Source organism: Bombus fervidus, chromosome 2 (assembly GCF_041682495.2).
Source record: "Bombus fervidus isolate BK054 chromosome 2, iyBomFerv1, whole genome shotgun sequence".
Classification (NCBI taxonomy): domain Eukaryota; kingdom Metazoa; phylum Arthropoda; class Insecta; order Hymenoptera; family Apidae; genus Bombus; species Bombus fervidus.
In genome coordinates this window covers 14,532,161-14,545,286 of record NC_091518.1, presented here as the reverse complement: position 1 = coordinate 14,545,286, position 13,126 = coordinate 14,532,161, and the positions used below count along the sequence as shown (strand labels likewise).

Genomic DNA, 13,126 nt, shown 5'->3' with positions numbered 1-13,126 from the left:
CAAATCGATTCCGCGATTCAGATCTATCCGCGAACGACGAGCAAGTAGAAGAACATCGATGGTTCGTTTCTCACAAGGTGTCAGTCGTCACCCGGCGCTACATCGTGGGAGTGATTGCGGAAACGTCTGACGGCGATGCCGCCGCGTTACATGCGTGCATAATGCATATCGCGTGACTCCGTCACGGATCCGGACAGTTACAACGTGTACACGCGTAACAATATCGCGTATCGGGAGAATCTCTTTCTGCCGCCTCCCTTTTCTCTCTCCTGCTCTGGCTGCCGACGTCTGGCATTTTAATCGAAGCTGCGAGGGAGAAATGGGTTGCCGGCGAAACGCGTATCCTCGCGGCCGGGGCAGCGTAACGATCGTATTATAAAATAAAGGCCATCCGCCCTTTCGTGCCGTCCCGATCGCTCCACAGTCCCATGATTTTTCCTCGAACCGCGTCATCCATCGCGGAAACCCGTCATAATTAGAGACGCGTCGCGATTACGTTATCGATCAAAGAATCTGCGTTAATAACGAGACCGGATTTGTTTTAGTTGGTATCTTTTAACGGAACTCGTTTCCAACCGATCGCCCTTCAACAGCGAGGCGGAAGAGCTCGTAAGCCAACGTAGACACGCGTTTCCTATATTCGAAAGGCGTGACATGTCATGTACAAAGAATTCGCTCGATTCTTCCGTTTCACAAGATACGCGAAACATGCGGCAACAACGTTATGAATACAGTTTGATACATTGCAGCAATTGGTAAAGCGATCGCTAATTGCGTAATGAATTTTTCAACGTTATTCACCTAGCTTGTTAATCAACGCTAATTAAAGCTTCTCGTTGTTAAATCTACAATGAGCCAGTAGGGCTGGAGGAGCAGCCAAGGTCGTGAGATCTCGCAAGGAAAAACGAATTCTATTTAAAGACAGAGAAGGAAGATATTGGTGGGGAGTAGATTAATTGCAAATTCAACGTAACGCGATACACGATGGCGGCGCGAGCGGAAAAACTGCGGCAGTTGGCTAGGCACGCCCGCTGTTTTACGAGCTGCGGGTTCAGCACGTCGGCCAATTACACCTTCCACGGTTAGGCGGTTCCTTCGTCTTAACGGGCAGTTAGTGCCAACATAAATGTCCCTGCTGCACGCTTTTAATTGCCCGCTTATAGCGCCGCTCGCGATACACCGTAGAGGTGCGGCGTTGGAAAAAAGGCAAGGTCACGTCGCGATCCGGAGGCCAAGGCGTATATACGCAAGACCGGTGATTCTTGTTTTACAAATTGCTCGGAACGCGATTATGCGTTACGTGAGAAAGCGAGTCGACCGTTCGGCGAATATAACATCCTCTAAATTTTATGATTCGAACCAGTCGAACACGTTAAATGTAATAGCGTGTTCGTGTAATCTGTCATTCCTAAAATATTGTAATCTATACGTGTACCTATATATATATATATATATATATATATATATATATATATATATATATATATATATATATATACACTCTCACTGTACGACAACTTGTAATAACTCTAATTATTTCCTGATTCGTTCAACAACCTTCATTACCAGTCATATAACCAACTTCCAACATCGTTCTTATTTTTCGACAAGCCCAAAATTTCCTCCAATATATTTGTTGTTCTGGTTCCAGCGCCTACGCCTTTTATTTCTGTGCCATTACAAAGATCGATGAAGTTGACAAAGAATCCTTCCCGAGCGAAGTGATCGATCAACGACCGTGATCTTTACGCCTCGGGTATCACGCCTATGGAACCTGAGCAGACGCTTCCCAGCGACGAATAAAAGGAAACTTAACTGAGACGTCGACCTGGCTCATTAACATCCCCGGTGAACACGCGTTCCTCGCGGATTCGCGATCGCGACAATATATTTTAATTAACGATTACGCCGTAAATATCGTTTATCGGTGTCGTAAGTCAGCCGGCGGATATAACATTCGTTTTCGGAGCCAGGGATAGCGTGGGTGTGACATCGTGCGTGGACCGGTCAGCGAGAGCAGACAGGCTCAGGTGGCCCCGGTCGATAATTCCTCGCCCCGAAATAGGAATACTTGAAATTCGGTTATTAATTTCGTTTGGGGCCCGACGGGGCGCTGGCGACCCCCTCGTGCGTGTCAGCCGGGGTTGGCCCTTCCTGCCTCGCCCTTGGGACTCCCTTGAGACAATGGACGCCCGCGGTGCCCGATGTCTCCGACGACGTCTCGGAACCCCCGTCGTGGCACGCATGCTCGCCGTTTTACTGCTATAGAGACGTCAGATATCCGTCCCGTCATTTCGTATTCGTGGCCTCGAGGTCCGGGTCCGCTCGATTTTTCGTGTCCGCGCGCGAAACTGGGACTGTTACCGATCGCGACTTTAGGAAACAATTCCAGCTTCGTGTTAGCAATTTCCGAGAATCTTAAAATGTGTAACAACGTTCGAGTAACTTTAAATATAACTGATAAAGAGATAAAAATATTTAAACGTGAGTGGACGCAGCGAGTAAAATACTTTTCTCTTCGAATCTGGAAGAAAACATACGAGGGGATACGAACGAGTAGAAATCTATGGAAAGACACGTTGGTGGGGAGAATTTCGGAATCGTCGTCGGCTGGAGAATCACGAGTGTTTCATTATGCAATCGGGATCGATAATCTGGCGCAACTCCGAGTCTCCGTCGATAGAGATCTACCGCTTAATTGAGACCTAACCGCGGGCCTCGATCCCGCGATTATGCCGTCGTTGCCGTATGAGAAAAGACACGCGTGCCCTCGCTCGGTTTTACCCGTTCGCCCAGACGAGATCGAGACCGCGTCTCGACACAAGGCTCGGCGACTCGACTCGTAGCCGGAGAGTGGAGCGGCGGACATCGAGAGACCGTACGAAAAAGGAGCTCGCTGGATTTATCGTGATGCATCGGGATACTGACAAGAACAGCTGTGCTCGGCCGAGCTCTCGCAGCGGGAACGGATCCGCCGCGGGAAACAAACGTACGATAACGATCCCCGTGTTTTGCGCCGCGTATGATGTTATTGTCGCGATTGATCGCAATTTTCAGCTGAGAACGCGCTGCTGATTTATCGTGACTGTACCACAGATAGCGAGCTAGTAACGCGACGAGTAGAGCGAAGCGGCACACGCGAAGAGAAGACGCCTTGAAAACGATCGCGTGTTCGTTTCATCTTCTTCTTTCGCGTTTCTTCGCGAAGAAATCGGCAAACTCGCGGCAAGAAGTTTCTCGATAAATTACTCGTCGCTCCCTCGCCCCAGGGATTATTATTACTAAATAATTAGTTGTTCGTTCTTTCTGGGTCGATTTCTGATACGTCTTATGGTTCGCTCGTTACGCGACCATAGAATTCAATAACTGGTGCCGTTCACGCGATGCCATCCGCGGGCGTCTTTGACCGTTCGCACGAAAATCATCGATTCGTGCCGGTAAACGCTCTTTTTGCCGCGTTTTTGTTTGTTCACCGTTGCGAGTTGGAACAAACTGTTCGTTTGCGAGATAGCGAACCGGTACGTGCGTTTGCATGCCTGGGAGGAAGGCGCGACGCTTAATGACGCACCTCGAACGAGGTCGAGGCGCATCGATAACGTGCAATTTTCAATGTAAGAATTTGTATGCTACTTACGCCCTGAATTCCAAGTCAGTCCCGTGGTAGTCAGTTCCATCGTGCACGAAGTTGTAGAGATTGTCGGTAAGACGGATATGAAACAAAGTAAAAATTAAAGAAATTCCGTTTGGAGGATCAAGCTTCGAACTACGTATGAATCTTATTTTAGATTATAGTCGTACTGCGATTATAATTTGAAGAAAAATTCACCATCGATATCGTACGTTAGAAAATATTGTTAAAAAGTAAGTGTGAAAACGCGTTGGTTTTATTATTCGCCGCCACAGTATCTCGTCGTATTTCTACAAGAAACTTCTGACTGAGTGGACCGAGTAGAGAACTCAATCAAGCGTCTCTCTAGATCAAAAAATCTGGGAAAAAGCACTTGCAAGCGTAGAAGTTCGTGTCAAGGAATGCAACGTCAGGCAAGCGTAACTCTTACCGGACGACAAAGTGTTGATTAGAAATTCATCGTTCTTTTCTGTGGAAGCGGAGGCAAGAAAGAGAGTCGTCGGCGCGGCGTGTCGGTAACCGTGAAACACCGAATTTTCGAAGCTGCCGGTTCGTTCTACTTTTTGCCCGCCACCCAGACCGATCGAACGAACAGTTCGCGGTGCGGGTCGCAATAAGCGAAACGCGATACGCGCGAGACTTTTTTCAGGGTCTCTGGCCGAATCGATCACGGTCGGTCGTCGCGACGGGAAAGAAACCCGTTCGTTCGTGCTAACTGCCGGTGAGCAGCGGCTTCGTTCGTTCGTCCGGCCGCTACTTTGCAACATTTCGTGATACGTAATAACAACCCATACTTACGGACGTTGGATCCTGGATGGTCGAGATGTATCCCGGTCGGCGTATGAAACAGAAAAAATACATGGGATACCCCGATTAAAAAAAAGGAAATGAAAAAAAGAGAGAAAAATAAAAGAGAAGAAAGGAAGAAGAAACACGCGGTGCTGTTACTCGAAAATCAAACGGTGGTGGTCGCGAACCGTTTAATTTTCAATTTCGCGGATCGATCTCACCGCCTCCGTCCCTCGATTCCTTTCGACCCGCTTTCCATCGTTCGTTCCTTATTATCGTCGGTGAAACGCGACCGATTAGGTCGATCGGCGGCGGCTCGTCAGCCAAGTGAGTACACGATCGGCGAAACGATCGATCGATAGGGAGGAGACGACGAGGAGCGTTTATGCACGAATAATAATTGGATTGTAATCGTCGGTGGGACGGAAGCACCGCTTTTCTGCCCCCGTGCTACGTGCATAATGACCGCGCGCCAGTTTCAAAGTATAAAGACGTTCAGTCCCCATCGACAATTTGTTATGCATACCTCGCATGGACGAAAATTGCGTTTAATTCGCCGCTGCTTACGCGTTCCATCCATTCCGGCACTCGAGACTCAGGCTACCAGCCACCATCGAGCTACAGGGCAAGATGGTGAATAGAGGGGACGCATAAATGTAGATGTTCCATTTAAAAAGCCATTTTCGCGTGTTTAGCATAATACGTAATCGCGCGAATCGGTCGCTCGTCGAATTATTCCCAATCCCGTCCGAGGCGCGGCTGCGTCGCGTCCATCGAGTCGTTAACCATCTCCAACCATCTTCTCGCCGGCGAAAAAACCCTTGTTCGGGATCGGTTCTGAATCGCGTTCTCAGAACAATTTATATACCTTATCGAAAACCAGCTCGCGCCAAGAATATGATCGATCTCCCCCTGATTCCCATCCCCAAAATCCCTTCGGCCATCGATCTTTGATAAATTATTAAAGTCGAGGTATCGTTCGTCAAAAGAGATATCGTGTCGCAGACAAGAACCGACGCAAGAATTGTATGGAATACTGGTATCGAGGAATAATTATACGAAATTTGTTGTAAATCGTTCGAGTAATTGATCGAGCAGAAATAGCGAGTAATAAAGTTTAACGAGCATGGGATTTGCATTGTTTGCTCGCTAATTGGTATTGTTTTAACTCTTTGCGGTGCCCTGTCGAATTTGGTCTCGACGCTTTATTTGATCTGACGTTTTAAAGAAGAAATATCCTCTGCTATTTTAACCATTCGAAACACAGATTTCATAGAGCACGAAGTATAAAATGTTCGTCAAATTTAATTGAACGTTCGATTCATTGCGAAACTTACATTACTCCAAAGGAAACGTGTATGTACGCAATTCTTACCGTGACAGTGACCGCTGAAACCACTCAAAACAGGCTCACAATTCGTGGAAAACACGGTTTCGATCGGACTTAAACGAGAACACGCGAGCGAACTCATTCCGGCCGGAGATCCGTTTGTTTATAAACCCTCAAAATGTTCTGCGGCCATGCGTTTTCGGTGACACAGAGTTTCGTGGACGAGGAAACGAGTTGCGGTTTCCCGACTCGGCCACGTCGAGCGACTCCTGTTCCGTTTAAATATTCCATCGTGGAACCAGTACCAGCACCCGAGGACCCTGTTTCCGCGCGTTTCAATCGGCTCGCCGGTAAACGTCCGCGTAATTCGTAACGACCCTGCCTCGCCATTCCAATCCCTTTACTCTTCCCCGACAGTTTTACCACTTTTCGACAATTCCGCTCTTCAGGAAAAAAATCGCCTCCTCGTTCGCTTCGGAATCCTCCAGTGGGCGCCGTGAATTTTATTACCCTGCCGCTACACGCGCCGTTCGAAAGTCCCAGCTGGAGTTATATCGTTGCGGTTGTTGTCGTTGCATTTTTATTTTTTTCTCCGACTTCCTCTTTTAGCGATGTAGCTGCTACAGAAAACTCTTTCTAGACACGCGACGCGATTTTAAAAATTTCCGCGTTTCGATCAGCGCTTTCAGCATTAACACGTCGCCCGTGCATATCTATCCATATTTCAAAAGTAACACGACTCGAACAAGTTTCTCAACGAAAAACCATTTGAAAGATTACACAAACTTATTTATCGTTCTTCTAACAGAGAATTGAATTATTGTGAGTCGCGGCACTTTTGAAATCATGTGCGATATTTAGAAGATAAATTGGAGGTAACACTAAGGACGATCGTAAATGCCATTTGATAGGCTGTTAGGTAGCTTGTCAAGTTGCTCGATCAATATAGTTTCCCAAGCTATTTCGATAAATTGTATATAGCAAGACTCGTTAATCCATTTAAATATCCTAGATACTATACAAACTGTGCATTTTTCTAGCGTCAGTGACAAGCGTCTTAGACAGAACCAATCATTCCGTGCTCCTTATTACAACTCTCGTAACAAGCTCTACTCGCGAACAAATTACACGAGCCTTTGCAACATTTCAACATGATTAAAACTCACCAGCAACCTGTCAGTCAAAGCTGAACGACGAACTAGCAGCTTCACACGAACTGCCAGAACCGGATGCCGAGGATAGCCGACAACGAGAGCGTTTGCACGACTTTATAAAGGGTGGTGGGTCCGCGTGAAACGAGCGAGAGTGCGAGGTAGGGCAGAGGCAGGTGGAGGAAGGTGGATGGCGGTTTGCCGCAAGATCGGGCCTGCTCCCAGCGGAATTTTAACTTTTAATAATAAAGCGAGGGAGTCTCGTGTTGTTAGGTTATGATAGGCGGCCAGAAGGAATTGGTGGAGGTGAATTGAAGGTGGTAGGAAGCTCCGTTTGTCCTCGTTCCTCTTGACGAAGGGAAACCGCAGCACAGGCACCGCCGACATCGCGTAATTGGCCGGCTCTCACTTTCCGCTCGTCCGATTGATTATTATTTTTGTGCGGCCTGACCTCGCTGACCCCCGTGCTCGATCGCTCGTCCGCTGAATCGTCCGATCTCATCATTAAAGGGACCCCGAAACCTTTTACCGGTGGACAGCATTTCCTCCACGCACCAATTATTATCGAATTACTCTTTGGGAACGCGTGACCGTCCAACGATCTCGCGATGCGCGTCGTGTCGTCCTTTAACGTCCTTATTATCGTAAAGCAGTGCTTTAAGTTATATTTATATCGCGATAAATTCAATGCTTTGTAACTGGGAATTCAGTGGTTCGAATTAGTATTTACTTTCATTCTGAGATCTTTAATTCTTAATATTAGGACTATCGGCCTGTAACGTTAGTAGTACTGATAAAAGTTGATATTAATTTCTTTCAGAACACTTACATTCTTTTAGTAACTGTAGTAACAAAAGGTTACCTAATGTTCATTTGTTTCAAGTGGTAAAACTTGCTTATAATTTTCCACGAATTAAAGTGTTTACGAGTTATTATATTAAACGCAATACTTCACACGGGATCTATCACCGATTTGTTGCATGCAAATGTCAGCATCGAAAAGATCGGGGTTCCCCAAAGTTCGAGCGGCGCGCACCTTTAAAGAAACCTCTCACGCGCGTAACATACTCGGACATAAAAGAACTTATTCGCCGGTTGGTCGGTGGCTGGTTATTATCTTTATATAGCTCGACCCAACTGACCTTAATGCACCGATCGCTGCCGCTCTTTCGATCGTGCTATTAAACCGCTTGAACTTATGGACAAAGGTTGTGGCTGTGAGTAATCGAGAAATCTGACGAAAACCAAGGATCCTACTCGCAGGACGTAATAATTCGATTGGAGCTCGTTCAAACAAATTAATATTCCTTTCTTGCGATCGTCGAGGACCGAGGGGATACCCGTGTGAGCTACTCGAAATTAGGGAGAGGCTCGAAAGGAAGAGAAAAAAGGAAAGCTCGTGCATACGCTAATCGGAAAGCTTTGCAACCGGAAGTGGCAATAATCGAGGGAAGCGGTCGTAAATGGCACGCCTCCTCTTTTTCACGCTACCAAGTGGAGGATAATTCGATTCACGTGGGAGGACTCCAGTAACGAGCTAAGCGAACCCTGTTAACTTCTTTCTAGGAGAAATAAAAAGTCAACGGGACGAGAACGCGAGATTCCAGTCCGAGAACTTCCTCCATCGTTCGCGCCAAATGATAATTGCGTTTTCTGCAGACGTTAACGCGGCGACTACACGCGTTTCTATGGAAACTTTATTCGGGTTGCTGGGTCTGTAAAGCGGAGGAATATTCGTAGCTACAATTTCTTCAACAGTTAGTGGCATTCCTTTCTTTTTAAAATCGTAGAATCTATACCGGTTCACGAAAGTATTCCATCACTTGCCGTAAAAAATTTGTACCAACGTTTAATAAGATTTCCAAATCAAAATCAAGAAGAACGTTGATCTTTTGCAATATGGATTTAATAAGAAACGTATGTAAATTGCTATTGCTACACAAATTCTTGAACAAACCTGAGGTGTTAGGAAATTTACAAGAAAGCATCTGGCGGACATGCAACGTAGACAGATCGATATCCAGGCATCCGATAAGCGAGAATTTATCGCGTGGATCTAGCGCGAGGACGTGCTCCTCGTGGACCTCGAGTCCTAAGCACGGCCGTTTAAAGTAAATTATTCCAAATAAATGAGCGCGTATCCCTCGAGTGTCTACATCCCGGAGACATTCGTTTACTCTTAATTAATGATCCACCGGCAAGACGGCAGGATTAATTGCGCGCAATCAGATCGTGGTAATTAATTACTTCGTGTGTTTGGGATCACTTTATTTTGCCGTTCAGTGATGGAAACGAAGAACTAAAATTGCACAGAGGACTGCGACGACAGCAGCAGCTGCAACCAGTGGCCGGCTGAAAATATTCAAGGTAACGTACGCGCGTGCAATGAGTCGCGAAGCTGCTGCTGCTGCTGTTTCGCTCGACGAAGAGTCGATTAATCGGCCTAGCTGGGGGCAACGAGAGATCGTTCCTTCTTAGATTGGCTGCCCTCGTTAACCGGTTCCAGACAAATGCAGATAGAGATGCTACAAATTACAATGGTGTCGGCTTAATTGATCGAATCGCAGCGGAACTAGGGACTGTGCCATCATTGGCTCGCTTCAACTTACTTACTTAGGGAACTTTTACGCTTCTCGGGACGTGACATTTCTCTTCTTTTTAATATTACGTATTTAAATAAAATTCTTCCTGAAAAAATCTCAACATCAAGGTGGTAATAACGTCGGAAGATATCCAGCCGTAAGACGAAGGGTTCGCAGAGAGGCTTTATGACAGGCGAGAAGAAGGTCAAAAGATCTTTACTTCGTGCCACGGAGACCAGTTTCGCGCTATTCTTTATTCCAGGCAAAGTTTCTTGCTACAGTGTTGCGTAAGAGATGCTTCTCTCGTATAAACCTAGCTTGCTGCCACCAGCGGTGTTTATGTCAAAGAGTAGATTCACATAATATTCCAAGGTAAGAGAAACAGCGTCAGAAGAAAGAATTCTACTTCTACACGGATTCTACTACGTTCCTGAGTTTCAAAGAATCGTTGAACTTTTTAGAACATATGTATACCAGACAGAGTCTTCCGTGGAAGTTCACCTAACGCCACCCAACAACAACCGCGAAGGTAACGACCAAGTATGAAGTTGGTTTGCTCGTTATTTCTCTGACCAGCCGTATGATAGGCTTCCACGTGGTCGTTAGTCGTACAGACGGAGAAAGAGGCCGCTATTAAGATAACAGTTTGCAGCCATTAATAAAACTAATCTGACGAATCGTCGGGAAGTGGAAGAAAGGTTAAAGTTATCGGATACTTCCCGCTGGCCCTACCCTGCGGACAGTTCCATGCGAGAAGGAACGCGAAATAGAGTCGACGAGGCGACGTAGATTATGTGCGACGAAAGGAGTGTGATGAACGATCGCTTCGAATTCGCGAATCTTATCGGCGGTCGTCGAGATAGCGCGTCGGCTCGAGCCTTGCAAAGGTCGTAGGTCAGCCAAGCAGCCGCCCACGCGTGTCCACGGAAAGTCGCGTGAATCACTACGGAGGCGCTAACCAAGAGAAAGAGGACCACAAGAGAGAAAGAGAGAGAGAGAGAGTAGTTTCAGCCAGGTTCGTTCCTCGCAATGGGATATAATTAACGGCTACACGGAAAAACTCGTGAACGCAAGATGGAAAATTGCGTCGCGATCCAGGCTAACGTATGCGTTACATGTCCCTTATTAGAAGCGCGTTTTGACTTTGCGTGGGTAAGAAGAAAATGGCTGGCACGTAATTACGTCTTGAATTATGCCGAGACCGCTGTTATAATAGCGTGCGATTCCTATCGGCACACGGCTTTCTAAACGAAATGTTCCTTGCTTTCCGCTGCAATCAATCTACTGATTGCTGGGAGTGAAAGACGGAGAGACACCGAGTCGAACAAGTCGGATCTCTCACGCTTTCGTTTTTAATAGCGTCGCCCTATCGTGCGTGTCCGATCGGTACTCGCGGTTTCTCAAATAACGCGATTCTTCTTTCTTAACCGGGTTACTTTACTTACGGTATGCGCGAAACACCTATATACGTTTATCATATCAGCGGCAGAAATGGCAAATGTAAAATATATATTGTTCTGTCGGTGAAGCTATCAGAGAAAGAGAATACCACATACACGCGGTAGCCCGCAACAAAGTTACTACACGGCCAAGAGTTAATTATTCCCAGCAAATCAGCGATTCGTTCCCGCGTCCGGTCCACCTTCGGAGATCAATTGGGCACGCTGATATTCCCGGTCGTTTCATCGACGAGGGGGTCCCGTGCCGCATCGGCGAGCCGCTGGGTCGAGCCGAGCCGATCCGAGCGGAACCGACACGTTTCACCGGCGAACGAACCAAAAACACGTTCCTTTGTGCGGATACAATTGGGTGACCGGCCACCCCCGGCGGAATAATTTCAGTTTCGCCGGTCGAACGAACGAGTGCACCATTCTATACCCCGGTTCCCCTCGCCTTCTCGCCTCACCTCGAACGCCAGCCTGTGCTCTCCCACTATATTCCGCGTGCGTGCCCGTGGGCGGATCCTGGATGGACCTAATAAATTGTTTGTTGTAATTAAATGAGTTCGAGGGAATCGTGTAGGGCGTTTTAGGCGAAAGAGACGATGGACGGGGGGAATGGTGAACAGGAGAAAGGGGGGAGGTGGCGCACACGAACTCTATATATAAAGGAATAAAGATGAACGGCCTATGGATGGGCCGCTATCTGCGCCGCTGGAACAGAAACACGCTCGTGCCGCGACAGCCCCTGACAAATGACGGCCCGAGCGAGGCTATTGCCGCCGCCCTAGCAACCCCTCCTCGGCTATCAGCAACCCCTCCCTGCCCCCGAACCCCTTACACGCCACCGTTCCACGTCGACGCTCTTTGTCTATCGTTCCTGTTGCGCGGCGTAGCGCACCAGAGCCACCTCCGAATCACCGGACCCCCAGGACCATGATTAAACAGGGGGGAAAACGAAATTGAGCGGCGAATATTCCGTGGCGCGCGCGCCACCCCGATAAACTCTCGATTGGCTGCGAGCGGCCGCGCCGCCACCGCTTCGCTTCATCCCCTGTGAATCCGCGCCCTGGTGAACGAGAGAAAAGCCACAGTGAGAGAAGTTGCGTTCGTTGAATGAAGGGTTTTCGAAATTTTGCCCTAGAGAAGCTACAGGGGTGGATTTAACGGAGCGATGGTTCAGAAAATTCCTCCACTGTTTGGTGAAAAATGTAGAAATGTGTGGAATATGTTTGTATTTGTAATTACGTTTGCGAGTATTTCGAATTTTCCGATCATACGATTCGAATCGTGAATCCTAGATCTATTGCTATCCAAATAACATTAGCCTGAATTTTACTAGTTTACTAAACACTAAATCCAATAGTCAGAGATTATAATACATATCGTATAACATAGTTGAAAAGGGAAACAGGAGAACTACTTGTACCGTAAATTATACAATACATTTACCGATGAACTTTGTAGCTGACATATCATCTGCAGAATCAAACTATAAATCACGTCTATAATCAAATTACGTAAGCTGTATAAATTTACGAAACCGAACTCTAAATAATTTTCTGAAACGTGTCATTCCTACGCTACGAACAAACTCGATCCCATAGCTATCGCGTTACCCAGCTTTTTTCTCGCGGAAAATTCGTGGAAAGGAAGATCGAGCGACGGGAACGAATATCCCCGGCGAGCGTTCCGCAGGGCACGTTCTATTTGATTTGCAATTCGAATCGGTCGCACTCGCGTAACGGTGAAGAGAAGAAACGCGCGTGTGTTCGTCAGTTGCTCGTGTGTGTTCGAGATCCACGAGCGGTTGATGCAAGAGAAGGAAAGAAGAGGAGTACAGGAGGTGAAAAAGGGAGACGTATAGACGTAACCAAGCGGGAAGACGAATCGAGAGTCGTCGACGTTGTTCCAGTAGCTCGGGGGGTGAAAACGCAATCTCCGGAAAGTGTCTATCGCGGATATACGTGCAAATTGATTTCGCTTCCTGCAGCTTCCTCCGGAGACTCGTCGTTGAATTCTTCTTTCCTCTAATCACGGTTTCTATTTGATTATTTGGTTTATCGGAGAATAATATCTGACGAATATCAGGCGTATCGATGGATCGAAACGACGCGACGAAAAAAATAAAACGAAGTATCGGCTGGCCAGGGGACAGAAGTGATTTTCGCCGCTCCATCGTGACCCTTTTACAACTGACAGTGTGA

At 47.1% G+C, this 13,126-nt stretch overlaps 2 protein-coding genes across 3 annotated transcripts in view; both read right to left on the bottom strand.

Annotated features, from left to right (window-relative positions):
• Positions 1-13,126, bottom strand: part of LOC139995334 (uncharacterized) — a 307,852-nt gene that overhangs the window by 40,941 nt on the left and 253,785 nt on the right. The window lies entirely within an intron of this gene.
• Positions 3,647-13,126, bottom strand: part of Sowah (ankyrin repeat domain family member sosondowah) — a 68,542-nt gene continuing 59,062 nt past the window's right edge. The window contains exon 6 of one of the 2 annotated variants that reach the window (XM_072018677.1): positions 3,647-4,438. In XM_072018677.1, the coding sequence (XP_071874778.1) occupies positions 4,382-4,438 (57 nt within the window). In that variant the 3' untranslated portion in view covers positions 3,647-4,381. The remainder of the gene's footprint in view (positions 4,439-13,126) is intronic. The other variant, XM_072018671.1, reaches the window with a different exon arrangement.